Source organism: Malurus melanocephalus, unplaced genomic scaffold, assembly GCF_030028575.1.
Source record: "Malurus melanocephalus ecotype Western Australia unplaced genomic scaffold, MMel_1.1 scaffold_38, whole genome shotgun sequence".
NCBI lineage: Eukaryota > Metazoa > Chordata > Aves > Passeriformes > Maluridae > Malurus > Malurus melanocephalus.
The window spans coordinates 2125278-2140711 of NW_026623270.1; the positions used below are offsets into that span (position 1 = coordinate 2125278).

Here is a 15434-nt window from a genome sequence, read left to right on the forward strand (position 1 = left end):
AAAAAAAAAAAAAAAAAGGAAGGTATTTTGAGGACCCTAACAAAGTCCTATCTTTTGCTTATTTACAGAAAGGTTTGAAACAAGGACATAGCAATACAGTGCAAGTGGAATACACAGGTCACACAGAGAATGAAAGAATTTTGTGYSTGTGTGTGTGTATGCGTATRTGAGTATGATTTACTTTCAATAATCCACCTGATTATTAGGGTAAACCCTAACCTGAGAGATTTAAATCACACCCAATTTTCACCATGTTTGCCTCTCTCTGTTCAGCAGGCTGCAAGGTAACTCTAAGAGGTGGGTTGCCTGCTCTTTCAAAATCAGCTTGTTTCCACCAGGTATTCATTATTATAGAGCATGATRATTTATTTTGAAAGCAAATTTACCTTCTTCATCAAGCCAGTGAGTTATGTGCAACCTGAACTATGTAGATAGACATGGAAAAGCGAGGTTTGGTTATTGTAAATCACTACCCTGGCCATGGTCCAAGCCCCTAAGGGCTTCAGCTGTTACACTAGTAGAGCAGATATAAGCTCCCATATAACTAATCCACATCAGTTACAAAAAAACAATAGTATACCTATGTAAGCCAGTCATGTGAAAATTAGCATGATTTTCTGGCAATGCTTGATAATTATCTAGTCCACTGTATACAATGCAGAAAAAAAGGTCATAAAAATACAGAGATAATGCAYTATCATACAAATAACAGAGGAGATTTAGTAGAAGTTACACCAGTAATAATTTTTATAAATTCCAACTGGCACATGCCTTAATAGAAAAGCCTGGGGAGGTAGAAATGAGAGCAAATCATAGGAAAAAATTATCATTATTTAAAATACTTTTTGTTTCAATATAATCTTATTTACRCTAAGCCAATTTTTAAAGACTCCACTACATAAACACAGTAAATAAGCAGTAATGATTTTTTTTGCCCTTGTTCTGTGTTGGAAGTAAGAACATGAACACAGGCACGTGCCCCCTTGGGTGATGTGTTTTAATAAGGTTGTTTTTAAAAGGCCTTTTTCAAACTGATCGGAATAGCCTGAAGCCTGTCAGGGAAAGCTTGTTGCCTAGAATAAGCCTTYAACAATATTTCACAGCTGATTTGKTTTTCAGTTAATTTGCCCTTGAGCAAAAGAGCAGGGTCAGTAAGACCCTTGTACGTGTTGGTATGGGGCACAGCACAAAGGAACTATAATCATTATACCAGTACCTGGTTGCAGTATTGAAAAACAGAGAAGGAAGAGCAGTGGAGAAAAAGAAACAAGAATTGTCTAGGAGAGACTACTGGCACACTCCAAGCTCCCTGCTGATTTAACAGAGATCACGTTCTCTTCTTGAAATACAGAACTGTCTGTTCGAGTTCATTGGTTTAAAGTGGAGGGAGTTATTTCACATTTATGCAGCTTGTGCCACTCGTAACCCTCCAACAGAATCTCACCCAGAAACTCTCTTTAAACCTTGAGAAGGTCAGGCAYGGAACTCCTTCAGCCTTTATTATTAAAAGCTTCCTGCCTGGTTTTACTGCAGAGAAAGAGGCAGTGACCTTACATTTAATCACATCAAGGACTCTGAGCTTTAACTTACTTAAAAGACTCCTTATGCAGGGTAGCTTTATCCAAGAAGTCTTTTGCCAGATAATGATGTTTTTAAAGCAGCATGCAAAATACCCCTCTTGCTGCAGATTCCAACTGTTGAGTAAGCAGCCTCTCCACTGCCTGCAGTAAGGAGACYGCAAGAGAGGTCCAGAGGAATCTGCATTCAGCCAAATCTATTCCACATGCATTTGAAATCTAATGGAAATCAGTTGTGAGGCCCTACAGCTGTTCAGGAGTACATGTGATTTACAGCAAGGCAAAGGATTTKCAGAATCCTGCGTCTTTGGTGCTTTCATTTTTTTAATGCTTCAGCCTGAGCAGAATTAATCTTCTTAATGAAGTAAAATGGAGGACTAATTATCTCCTTCACTTGCACATGTTTCACCAAAATGCCTTTGCTGGGTTTCAGAAGTGCACAGGACTTCCATTTCTACCTGCTGCTTAGACTTCCCTGTTTAAAAATGCAGCAGATGTAGCTTGAAAAWATGTTTCTGCTGTGAGCTGTATGCTAAGGCTCTGATAAATGCCTTGTCACATTTGCTCTGCTTTTGTACTTGGAAAGATTCTTATTTGTTTGCTTTTATGTTTCTACAACTCTCTCCTTTTTTTTGGTGCACCATTTCCAGGCAGGGATAATTCTGTCAGGGATGACGGGCTCTGAGCAAAACTTTCTGTTCTGCACTTGGCTTTTCTCCACAGGGATTACGTGGAGCTGAACAATGAAAGAAAGCTCTAAAGTCTGCCTCAGARAAGACATTTCTTGACCATTTTATCRCAGCCCTTACAATTTTGCCRTCTTCACATTTGTGTGTGACTGCCCAGCACTAGATAGGGAGTGGCGTCATCTATAAAGTGCWAACATGACTTGAGGCAAAACAGGGTTTCCCTTCTGCTGGAAAACCCACTGAATCATTCACCTTCTGTTTGGGATAACTCCCTGAGTCAAATTCTGGTTTCTAAAATGAAAGCTAGACATGGTTGGAGGTGTAGGGGGGTTGAAGGATGGTCTTGTACTTGTGGGACAGAAGGGAAGAAATTAGCATGTCTGGGTCGTTTTCATTATCTTGGAAAAAAATGTCAGCTATCCTCACCTCAGTTTCTGTAAAACAGAAGAGAGATGACACTTTTTTTGACTGCTAATCTGTTCCAATACTGTGAGAGTGCATCACAGCACTTTGGTGAAGAGCCCTTGTTTTCATGGATATCAAAGTTCAAGGCAGAAGGCAGAGCCCAGATGTGCACAACAGCCTCGGTCAGCAGAGTTTCAGGTTTTGGAGAATCCTTCCTTTTCCAGGGGCACATAATCTCATAAATACAGACCCATCGTAAGCACAGACCTGTTACTGGTGTAAAATGTGTAAAACAAAGTTTGCAGGGAGGAAAGGGTGSCTTACTTTGCTGTTTCTCTGGCTCTCCCAGGAGCAGGACTCGGCCTCCTGAGGAGCAATCCCTCGCTGGAAAGGGTGGTCGCTCAGGCAGGTCTGGCAGAGCGGAGGCTCCAGCTCTGAATCCCCCGGAGGCAGATTCATCACAGTGGGCCCCGGGTATCTGAGGCTGGTATGCGGATGCTTTTCAACATTGACCATCGGGCTCTTAATCCACCTTCGTACCTGCCAACAGAGAAAGAGGTTATGGGGTCTCTTTGCTTCACAGCAGTTGGGATGGCACAGCAGGGTTTCYAATGAGGATAATAGCACAGATGGGGGAAAAAAAATCAGATAAGAGGATCAAGATCAATTTTCTGAAAGAGAAAGTACCAGGTGCATGTGTGAACCCACATCATCACAGGCAGGACCTTTATGCTGAGAATTTTTTGCTGCTTTGTGCAAGTCTGCCCTAAGTTTATACACAAAATAAAGTTTTCAGGCTTTATAAATATATAGAAATACACTATAGACTTCTTAGAAGAGAGAGGCAACTACTCAAAGCAAGTATTTCCAGCCTAGACAGCTCAATTTCCCCCTGAGAAAAAGCAGACTGGTTTTGCAGGAATGGAATTGTAATACTTGCTTTCTGCAGTCCTTTCAGCAGCATCKCCTGTATCACCTCTGATTTCATAAACTAGCTCAGCCTTTTCTGTGCCCCACATCACTCTGTTCAGGAGTCAGTTTCTCAGGTTCACCTGCCCCAAATTCTGCCCCTGACTCCTCTAACTTGCCTTCCTCTGCCTTCTCTTTGTTTCTGTGTCTTCCCAGCTAGGACCCAGTACACTGCAKCAAGAAGGACAATGATTGTGAGCATAATACACTGCCCTCACTAGGCACGGTGTCAGCCTCGTGCACTTTGCTTGCTCTTCCTTTCACCTCCGTGACTGTCTCTTTTATCCCGTGTGAATCAAAAGTATTGGATTTTCTAAGAAGTTAAGTGAGGAGCAAGAGACCTTTCTGAGCTTTCTCTTTTTTTTTTTTTTTTTTTTTTTCAAAAAAGTGAAAGCAAAAAGACCACTGTGTGAGCTGTGGGATATTTGCACTGAACCTGATCAGAACTCTGTCATTTGAATGCAAAGGATGGATAGGGATGTCTCAGCACACATTCTCCCAGGCTGGAGGCGGAAGGCTGAGACAGCCAGGGCTGACAACCCAACCTTTTGACAGGATGCAATCTCTTTGCTCTGTGAGCTCAGTGTCCCCGGCATCAGCATCTCCGTCCTTCATTAGGAGATGATATTTGCCATCAGAGGATGCTTTACATCAGGAAAACAAACATTTTATGTTACATTAGTCATGAGCAGGGTGGTGAGTGTTTGATTAGCAGTGGAAGTCTATATCACAGCAACGGGTTACCAGGATCATGTAGAGTAAACAAACAGAGTGAGACATATCTCACCAGCCTTCTGCCCRTGACTCCTCCATGAGCAAAGCGCCTGCAGTTGCCCTGCTCTGCTGGCCTCCCGGAAATCTCAAGGTTAGGAAAATTTCTCTGTCCTCTCTATGGAAACCAAGCAAATAGATTTCCTTCTCTGGGCAAATGAGCCACTTCCCAGTGCACTCCCCATTTGTATTTTTTAGTTAGCATGGATAATATTGTCCTCTACTTCCATATTCGGGAGCATCCCTGCAAAACTATCCGGGCTGCTTTATCTTCTTGGTGGGTTGAAGTTGTAGGGGGAGGGATTATCTTTTTCAGATTTAATTCCAATAAATACATATTGAAACTAATCTTTTGACTCAGGCCTAAAAAAATTTGTTAAACATAATTGATTTTATGATTGTTAAGCACATCATTAAGTATATTACTCTTCCCAAACAAATATATGATTATGTGCCTTGATCTAATTTCAGAATTTGGTGTGTTGAAAATAATAATTATATTCATGGTAARAAAACTCCCATTCTTGATTTCCCGTGTGGTTTTATTGCAGGAAACATTCAATATATTTGATGTGACTGTGAGAGAAGTAAATGTCTGTTGAATTTGTCCTTTTTTAGTTAGTCCTGCTGATCAGGTAGGTCTTTTCTGACCTGGTTCTGCCTTTCTTCCTCGACACCCTGCAACTTCAGTCGTGTCATTATGGGTGCACACAGTGTGCAGAAATATGCATGAATAAATAACCAAASTGCCAGCAGAAAGGGGCTTGAGCTGCAATGAGCTGCAGATTCAGTTTTCCTTAAAAATTCAGGAAACATGGGCCAGTCACATTTGCAGTGCTATAGTTAAACAATTATTTTTATTGTAACTTCACCTACTTTTTCACTGTCTTGTGTTTCCATTTACATATATCTAGCCTGCCTGCATATGAAGAATTGTGACCTGGTTAGTTCTGATATACCAAAATCTGTCGGTGTGGAATGATCTTGTAGCTGTACCTTTTAGTGGCAATGAAATATTCATTCTGCAGTATAATGATCATAAATTAAAAATTCACCACCAGTGCTTTAATGATGAGGGAAAGTAACACAGAGTGCATTTTATGAAGCTGCACACACCAGAGTGTAGGTGGCATTTCTATCACTAGCATCAGCAAGTGGTCCCTGAGTTCAGGCTTAATTCTAAAGAATTTTCTTTACTATTGTTTATTCCAAGCTGACTCCAGATTTTAAGTCAGATACTCATCTTTTTTTGTGGATTACTTTTTGCTGTTTAAAAATGTTGGACTAAACCAAAGTTTTCAAATTMTAGGTCCATATTATTTATACATTATAGCCTGTATTGAGACATGAAAAATAGGTATGATCATGAACACTGATCTGATCATACTGTTGTTCTGTTTAATGCAGCAGAGTTTTGGGCAAAGTAAGGTGAAAAAATTTCAGGAGCATCCAGCTTTGAGAATGAATGCACCAGCAGGAATTTTTTATTTTTTTTTAAATGGTTGGAGGCAGTTCAAATAGGTTAGCACAACCACAGTTCAAATGCACTGTCAGAGTAAATCTTTCAAACTAGTTTTCCTTCCTCAGGTCGGACAAAGTCCAGGTTCATGTACAYCCAGCCACGTCTGCTCAGTCCAGGACACCGCGCTGACTCAGCGAGACACACGTAACATTTCAATAAACTCAACTGAGTCACTCTGAAAAGCAATATATAATCTACAAAYGCCAATAGAAACCCAAGGCCTGCCTAGCAAAGCCCAGGGAGGTTGTTTTTCTTTCCTCTGAAGCCTTAGCCTGTGAGCAAGGCGCCGAGCCGGGCCCTTGGTGGTTGTCCATGTGCCCGGACCTGCCTGGCAAAGCCCCAGGGGAACCGCGCTGGGCTGGGCTGCAGCGCCTGCCAGGGAGCTGTGCCCACACCTGGCTGCTGCTTGGTTTTGGGGCTGGCCAAATGGTGTGTTAAAGGCTGCTGGGGCAATCACAAGTTGGGTAAATACATACTCAGCCCTTGTGTGGACAGCTTGGTTCAGAATTACCGTGGGTTTAATTCTTTCTGCAGCCACTTGCTCCATTTATCTGAGTTAAAATTTCAGGTCTTATTCTGAACTGAGAGGTTCAGGAGGACTTCAATGACATTCAACTCCTGTCTAATTTCACTTCTTCAKTTAATTCAGACTAATACCCCCCAGTATCCCTCTGCAGACAAGAACTACATTTTATTTTAAAATTCATAGATAACACAGAAGAGTGTTGCAAAATGCAGTGATTCACCACTTTCAACACATATCCACGTTCAAAAGCATTGAAAATACTGATTTGAAAGTGGGAATTGGCAGCAACTTCATAGCAGCAAGGTCAAGATCAGACTCTGGAAGAAAACAAATTTTCCTGGCTATTGTTATGCATGGGTTTCTATTGATGCTTGTAGATTATATATTACTTTTGAGARTGACTCAGTTAAGTTTATTGAAATGTTATGTGTATATATTAGTCACCGAATTGTAATTCTACACTACAGGCTTTTGTCTGGCTTTAACCTTAATAGACTTCAAAGATTTTTTTAGGTTTTAATATTTACATTTACATTAGACAAGTGCCTTAGATCTATAGCTCTGTTTGACTTGGGCTATCTTAAATGTCACTAAAGGATTCAAAGGGCAAAGGTTCACTTCTTTTGAAATCACTTCCACTAAAAAAGCTTCTGCACTGAATTTCACAAAATAAAAAGAATTTTAAAGAAATTTCTCAGAGTTTCTTCTGTGATTTGACAAATTAAGATTAATGAGTAGCAGGTAGCAGTTTGCTGTTTAGGGAATTATATGATCATAGAATCACAGAAAGGTTTGGGTTGGAACGGACTTTCAAGATCATCTAGTTCCAATGCCTCTACGGGGAAGAGGGGCACCTTCCACTAGACCAGGATGCTCCAGGCCCCATCCAAACTGGCCTTGGACACTTCCAGGGATGGAACATTCACAACTTCTCTGGGCATCCTGTTTCAGTGCCTCACCCCTGCCATAGTGAAAAGTTTCTTGCTAATACCTAATCTAAACCTTTCCATTTTGAAGTCGTTCTTCCTTGTCCTGTCACTGCATGCCCTCGCAAAAAGTCAACCTTCACTCTTCCTGTGGGGCCCCTTCAGGTACCGGAAGGTGCAATAAGGTCTCCCCAGAGCTCAAATACCACAGTCCTTCATGGCACTGTAAGGAGTATTTGATTATTCAAATACATTATTYTTTTATTCSTAGCRTGATATCCAGTAAATGAACTAAAKCCTTCTCCTAACTGCAGGAAGCAAKTCTATTCCGAACTTCCTCTAAAGATTTCTGTACTTTTGTTTCCAAGGCAAGGCTCTTTAAACTCCCATTTAATTTCATCTACCATTACAGAGTATAAGCAGCAGACTCTCTCTGAGTGTGTCTGAAATATTCCAATTTTAGATTGAGCAGAACAAAAGAGCTCCTCATATCTCTTGCCCCATCATGACTGTAGTTCCTTTGTGCCTTCTTTTCATCAACAAACCCTATCTGCTAGAAATTGCTTCTCCTATGTGCCTATGCAGAGGGACAGTGTTATCTCTCAATGCTTTCTAAGGCTGACCAAGAGATCAACTGTACCCATTTGTGCAGATGGGTTTGAGATTAGACAAACATTGCCTTACTGCATTCGCTAGAAGTTGATTCAAAATGCTTCAGGGAACCCTTTTCTTGCCTTGCTTAGAGAGGAAGAAAAATGCAAAGCAAGAGAAAGTTTACWGAAATTATCTATGAAACCTGATCAGCTTTAGTATAACCACTCATCTGAATAGTTTCTGAAAAGAAAAAGTTTTGAGATTGTCAAAGCAAATAATTCCAACTTTCCCAGAATCAAAAATTTCACATTATCAAGTCAAATGACATTTTTACTTTCTTGTCATTATTATTTATTATTGAGACAGAACAAATTATTTGGAAAAAAAATGTAGTCAACTTCACACTCACAGGCTTTCATGACTGGGAATAAATACTTCTCCACCCTGTCACATTGTAGGACTTTTTTCTGTTGCTTGTTTTGTTAGACTACCAAAAGACCTTTGGAACTAGTCAAAGTTGTTTGGTATTTGTAGCATTTATTTTAATGACAACAAACAAAATTGATTATAATTTTTCCAGTTCTATCAAGGAAAGTGAGTTCAAAGGAGTGTTGTGCATCCTTCTCGTATATAGCCATGTTTCATTAATCCCAAACTAAATTRAAATGTGACTGCTGTTAGAGAACATCTCTAAATACTCTTTTCTCAAGCAAGGCCTGTGGCACTGCTGAAAGGTGCACAAGTGGTTTTTTTGTTTAAAGGCTCTTTATTTTCTGACCCTTGTTTGCTCAAGTTTCTTTGTTTGCTTTACTTTCTAAAAACACGATCTCCAACAGTGATAATCTCAGACTTGAAAATTGCCAGATGTGATTAAATGAGATTTGCCAAGTTCCAGGTTTTTTTTTTTCACTCCTGGTTTTTCCTGTTATGTAATAGCAAACAGATACAGCTTTTAATTTCACATGGTTCAGTTGTCAGTGGCATCAGTTGGCTCAGCACATTTTACACTTTAATCAGTTATCCATAAGCCAGTGCCCATCACTGTAATCATRAGCAATATTTTCCATGAGAGGAACACCAGCCTGCTCTCTGGGGCCACTACAGATGCAGATGTGGATTTTGCTCAAAGGAAAAAAGGTAACAGTGGCACCAGTGGCCATCCTGGAGCATCCTCCCTGTCTCTGGAGACTCAGAAAAACCTGGTTCTTCTCAGGACATGGCATCCTTTTTTTCTGGTTTCACAGCTGAACAACTGACCTTCAAAACTGATGAATACATGGGAAAGGAAAAGGCAGGTTATGCAGGGACATGATGTCTTGCAGGATTAGGCTCTTTGTGGATGTGGGGTCACTTCACTGCACTAAGCCCCAGTGTCTGATACAGACCATGGATTTTAGTAGGATCTGGCAATAGGGTGGGAAGATACATATCCTGGAGCAATATTACTGTGAAAGAAAGAAGGCATAAGTTTGTAGACAAATTTGATAGGCCATTAGAGATCTAAAATTGCAGACATTTGWTGAGGACTGAGTGTAAACTGTATGATGGAATAGCTTGAGGGAAACCGTGGGAAAAACTGCTTGGAGGTCCAGTATTATCAGGCAGTTCTCAATGAAACGTCACACCCATCAACACAATAGTATCAAATGTAACCTGACAGTCTGTGCAGCCATGTGCTCTGTTCAGCAGCATTTTCTCCCTCTGAAACTTTGGATGGGCGCTTTTTGTTTTTTTCCCTTTATTTAATTTTTTTTTTGGTAGAAGTTGCAAAATAACTACTCTGTGCCCTTGAGATTTTCTATGCTTAAATGTCCGTTTTTCTTGCAAGTTTGTTTGCATCAGTTGATGGGTTATTTTAGCTCTTAGCTCCTTTACTCTCCCTATATGTTGCATTGCAAAGTCTCTGGCTATTCTTTTCCCTACCGGCCTATACCAAAGGCTTTGACTGTGATCTGGGTCAGTGTACGTGCCTGTGTTTTAGTTCTGCCTCCCTGTGATATCAAATGTACATTTCTCCTTCTCCGATTGCAGCTCATCCGATCCCTTCTTTCCTTTTCCTGATGTTATCAAATTGCACTCTGGACAAGGATTTGAATTTTCATCCATTATGTAAACCCGAGGTGGACACGGAGCTCTTGGAATCATCTCCCCTGCAGTCTTGAGGACGACAGTCAGGAAAGCTATTTAAATTACAATTAGGGAGATTAGGGAATGAAAAGCTCCATTGTTCAAACTGTATACAGTCATCTACTTAAGTGGAAAGTGGTAAACGAGAGGCARGCTGATTAATGCCCCGACTGAGATACAGCACTACTTTTTAGCTGGCTCTGACATTTAATTTGTCATGTCCCATGGGAAATGCGGCACAGCAAAAGAATCAGTTTGTCAAAATCACCTCGAGCTATTTTTTTYCCCCTCCAGATCCCAGAGACACATCATTTTGTTGATTAATAATCACATTTTATTCTAAAAGGGAAAGTGAAGGGCAACTCGCTGCATAGTCATCATTTGCTGCTTTCCCTGCAAAGCCGAGAAGTTGCTCGCTGAAAAGCAGAGCGAGGCCAAATAGCAGAGCACAGTGTTTCTGTCCAAGCCTGGATGTTCACAGCCTGGATTCATGGAGAGCTTAGCCCTCCAAAMGTGCCAGGAGAAAGGTCACCTGCATGTGRGGGAGATCTGGGGAAGGACAAATCRGCCACAGCTGGGGGTGGAGAAGTGCAGGGAATTACAGGGTTCTGCACAGGAGCCCCAAAACACTTTGGTATTGCAGGCCAGGGGAATATACAACATCTGGCAGAAATCTATCTAAGACAAGGCAGAGCAAATATTTCAGTATTATTGTCATCACTTGCTAACATGTCAAGTAAATAATGCCGATTTTTATGACCTTAAGCGTGAATGACAAGAAAGCCAGCAAAGGCAAGAGTCTTTAAAAAAGAGTCAACATGGGATTGCATTCAGGCAGCAGCCCCAAAAGATGATGGGTACCAAAATGGCTCAAGGAATTTGGAAGCCTCTAAACATAGATTTAAATATTCCTGCTGAGCAAGTTGTAAATCATGTAAGTCAAGGCATGAAGAGCCGCAGAAAATTTAGGCACACCAGTAATGCAAATAACTAGTGTTAATGAGCAYACAGAAAACTGCCTGGCTAATTTTCCTGTTCCAGTAAATGGGAAAGCTCTTGCCCTCTTGCCAGCTCCGGTAGTGCAGGAGAAAGTCTGTAAAACCCACATCCCACACTGATAGCTAAATTGACTTTTGCTGTGCCCTCATACTGATTTGTTTGTAATGTGGCACAAAAAAAAAATCTAAAMTGAATAGGCACCACTTAGGATTTTCCTCTCTTGCTTCCTCCCATGTTGTCCTTGATAACAATTGTTAGTGGGATTCTTTTCTCTGTGAATAAATAAATAACTGATGTGTTGGAATCAGGTAAGAGCTCTTGGATCAATTGCAAGCACTGATGGCACTTGTTACTACGCGAGATGAAACAATAGATTGATTGTCCATTCTGGTGTATAAACACCCTCTGCGTGTTATGTCAAAGAGGAAAACAAAACAAAATGGGGTCGATTGTGTATGTTCAAGTCTAATCTTTCCAAGTTAAAAGTGCTTTTCATCTAGATCAAATAAAAACAACATGAACAATACAACCCCAAATCCTACCCAAACAGTCCGAGGCTGCTMGCTGGTACCTTCTCTTCTCTATTCTCTGTTTTATGTGAGCAAAGCCAATTGTCAGTAAACCTAGGCAGAGTTTATTTTAACTCCTGCTCTGATAAACACCACATCCCACATCTATTAGCCAAAGCCTCAAATAGGTCTGCAGGGTACTGTGAGCATCTGATCCAGGCACAGGAGCCAGGGAATGCCTGTTTGGATGTGAATGGGCAGCAAAGGTAGGTGAATGAAAAAAAGGACAGGCAAAACAAAATACCTCAGTGTACTTTTTCTCCATCTCAGTTTCCTGATGCAATAATTATTTTGCATCCTTTAATAGTCTGGGCTAAAATAGCCCTGCATTATAAAGTTTAATGCAGTGCAAGAATAATGACAGCAGTGGCAGAACTCTGTGGATGGCTGGGTACAGCACCAAGTCCMATTCCACAGTCATCTTTAGCTATTCAAAAGCTCCACACTGCCAGAGCAGGGAARCATACTTTGTGTGACCTGAAATTAATAACTTTCCTGTTTTGAATTTGAGCCTAATACTGCACTTCACTAATCTCCTTTTAATTTGGCAGAAGGTGACCCTTCTAATTTRTTATATAACTTTACACAMCAGACTAATTTTTTGTCAATCTTTRAAGCAACCAGGACCACTAGACAAGCTGATTTAGGGTACCTGCTCCTTCTGGCCCTGCGAGAGAGAAATGCCAAAACATTCCCAGAGCTGTGAGGCAGGCCATATACTTCAGAAAGCCGCAATATTCCCAAACGGGGTCCCAGTGAAAGATGACAGTAGTTTGTCACAGATCAGCTCTTTTGCCAGATGAGGCTGGGTTGGGATGAGGCAGCAGGGACTTCAGAGCCCGTGCAGGCCCATGTGTGACACGGCAGTGCCATGGAGGAGGCTGCCACAGGGTCACAAACCCCATTTGAACAGCTGGGTGGTCCTGTCATCTGTCACACTGGGTGACACAGACAAGGGCAATGCCTTTGATCCTCTAGTTCTCAACCTCTAGTGCCTTAGATCCTCTAGTTGTCAACCCTCTGCCATGGAAAGGGACACTTTCCACTTGACCAGGTTGCTCAGAGTTCCATGCAACATGTTCCCTCAAAGGCATATCTTTCAGCATTTCTTTTCCTAGCTTCTTCTAGGGGCCAATTTTCCTTTGCTAAGAGTAGTGTTTGAGAAGAAACAGAAAATCCCCATCACACAAATTAGCCATTTCTAAATGGCATTCCAGCTGAGATGCAGTGTGCAAGACACCAATAAATTTCCATCTAAAATATTATTTTCTTCTGAACCATATAAGAACTTATGACTTAAAACGCCATCATCAGCAGGGATTTAAGCTAGGGGGAGGATTTATAGTTCAAATGTTTTGACAAATTAATTCACTGCCAAATRTGACCAATTCTTTTATCATTCACTGATTCTCATCTATTTTTTCCCCACTAGGATGATAAAAGTTAACTTGTGGAAAGCAGACCACTTGATACATATTCTGTCACTGTAGGAGAACATATGGTCCTGAATAATTTGAAAATAAAACATATATCTTCCTCTAGCAATTGCACAGAGTGTATCACCTCTGTGATACAAGAGACTCTTATTAGATTAACATGTGTTAATTAATGATTCAAAATTTTCTGTGTATGATATTCTTTTGAAATATGTAATGAAATCTTAGCTCAGGCTATCTGAAATGTGGAGCAAACATTTATAGCATTTCCTGCTCCAAAAGCTGCAAGCAACATTTATTTGTAGTCCTGTGAGGAGAAAACTATTATTTTCTAGTTATATTTCACTCTACTCTGAAATCTGTTTGAATTTTGCCAGGCTTCCCCTTGCTCTGTGGTGACTAGATGCCTCCTCCACTTGAGAAAYAGAGGTCTTAGGAGTCCTCCTTGGAGAGGGGGAAGTGACTCAATGCTTCAAAAGCAAAACAGAAAACACWAGATGAACTAACAAATGTGGAGCCCCAGCCCACTGCAATTTCATCACCTATAAAACTGCAGCTGTTTCAATTTGTGAAACTAAGCAATTTCTCCTGCACCTGTCAAACCTGCCTGGCATTTCAATAAATTGTTCCATGTGTTGTTTTTGCTTGTGCTTTAAAATAGCTTGAGAAATATGGTTTTAAGGGCTATGTATAGACAAAAAGTACAGTTAATCAGAGTAAAGGAACATTTTCAAACTGCCAGTCAAAACCAGTCATTCATATGTCTTAAAGAAATAAGAGTTCTTAAGTGGGAAACATAGTAACAGATGCAAACCAGACACATTCAAGAAGTAYGAAACAAGGGAGGCTTTCTTTCTGCTGTTTACATTATTTTCTTTCTTAGCTTAGTATTTTTCCAGGGGCATACTCACACTCACAAGAAACATATTCCCCAGCACTTTTATTCCTTGTGGTCTTCACTTTATTTACAAGATGACGGCAGCAAAGATCTTTGTTTTAGAAACACCAGCTAAAGTGTAAGTCACCAATGCTGACTTATCAGCTTGTGGGTTGGAGTCTCCCACAYGTGTAGGTTGTTGGTTTTGGGAAGGCTGTGASTGAGGCAGATTGTTTTGAGTCTCTTATTCCATATGCTTGGTTATGTGTGGATTTTCTTTGCTTAACTCTTGCAAATGAAAAATAAATATTCTGAGGTCATTTYGGGCAAAAGCTACTGGAAGCTAACACATTTTTCCACTGAGAATGCCAACATTTTTTGAGGGTTCAATGCCAAACAGGTTAAACAATAATTATGACATCAGAGAAAATGTTAAAAATACCCTGCAGGTAAGATGACTTACATGGTTTCAATTTGGTGTGTAAATCCTTTTACAGGGCTCGTAGTTACCAGTATAAATTACTGTGTCAGAGTACAAGTGAAATGGAGAAAGATGTACCACTTTGCTTAAAGCAAACAAAATTTGAGGAAGGCAAGTAGAAGGAAAAAATATCTGAGACAGATGRGTTTTAAATGGACTGAATGGTTTTCCTAGTAATGTGACCATGAAATAAGGGAAATCAGACCACAGCCTAGCATTGTGGACTTGGCCAGTAACTTCCTCACTGAAGAAAACATTTGGAAAAGCAGCAAATGCATCATCCTCAGCTCCTTTTCATCCCTTTGACTCATTTCTCTCACAGTCAGAGAGCCTGGGCATGTGGCACACGTGCTAGGGTAAGAGAACTAATTTTTGGGTGGAGYACCTACACTGGAGAAGCACAGTGTGGTTGTCTGGATCCCACATAAACACACAGATCTGCAAAGATATTTGGGTGCAGAAGCTGCTGGGGTTTTCCAAGGCTCACACAGCTTATTCCAAGAGCTTCATAAAGCACATTGCTCGGCTGCACTCTCTAACAGCTTGCAACAGAGAAGCGGAAATGTCTTCCTTCATCTCTGCACAGGCCTGTTCAGTACAYAGGCTAATATATGGGAAAGGTCCAGGTTGGTTAGTCCTTGGAGAACAAAAAGGGAGAAGTATGATGAACAGAAGAAATTTGGTGAAAGGAGATGATTTATTTATATATTTAACTTCTGGAGGACTGCCAGTGTGCCTGGAACTGCACAGAAAGAGAACCTCATCAGGCTTGTCTCRTATCTAATTACAGCTCTTTCAGGCTTAGCATATACAGAATAATTGGGGAATGGAATGAGCAATCTCAGAGTAGCTCTGACCTTTTTTTCCTTCAACATTTCTTAATTAATCTTAAACAGAGAAGGAAATTATTTATTTAGTCCAAGCAAGATATCCTGCAGTCACCTTTGCTCTCTCAGCACTGTGCCC

General features: G+C 40.7%; 1 protein-coding gene across 1 annotated transcript in view; it reads right to left on the reverse strand.

Moving 5' to 3' along the window:
- The window catches only part of SGK1 (serum/glucocorticoid regulated kinase 1), a 70099-nt gene that overhangs the window by 43915 nt on the left and 10750 nt on the right, over nucleotides 1-15434 (reverse strand). Inside the window, exon 2 of the mRNA XM_057364408.1 lies at nucleotides 2996-3211. Coding sequence (XP_057220391.1) covers nucleotides 2996-3211 — 216 coding nt within the window. The remainder of the gene's footprint in view (nucleotides 1-2995; nucleotides 3212-15434) is intronic.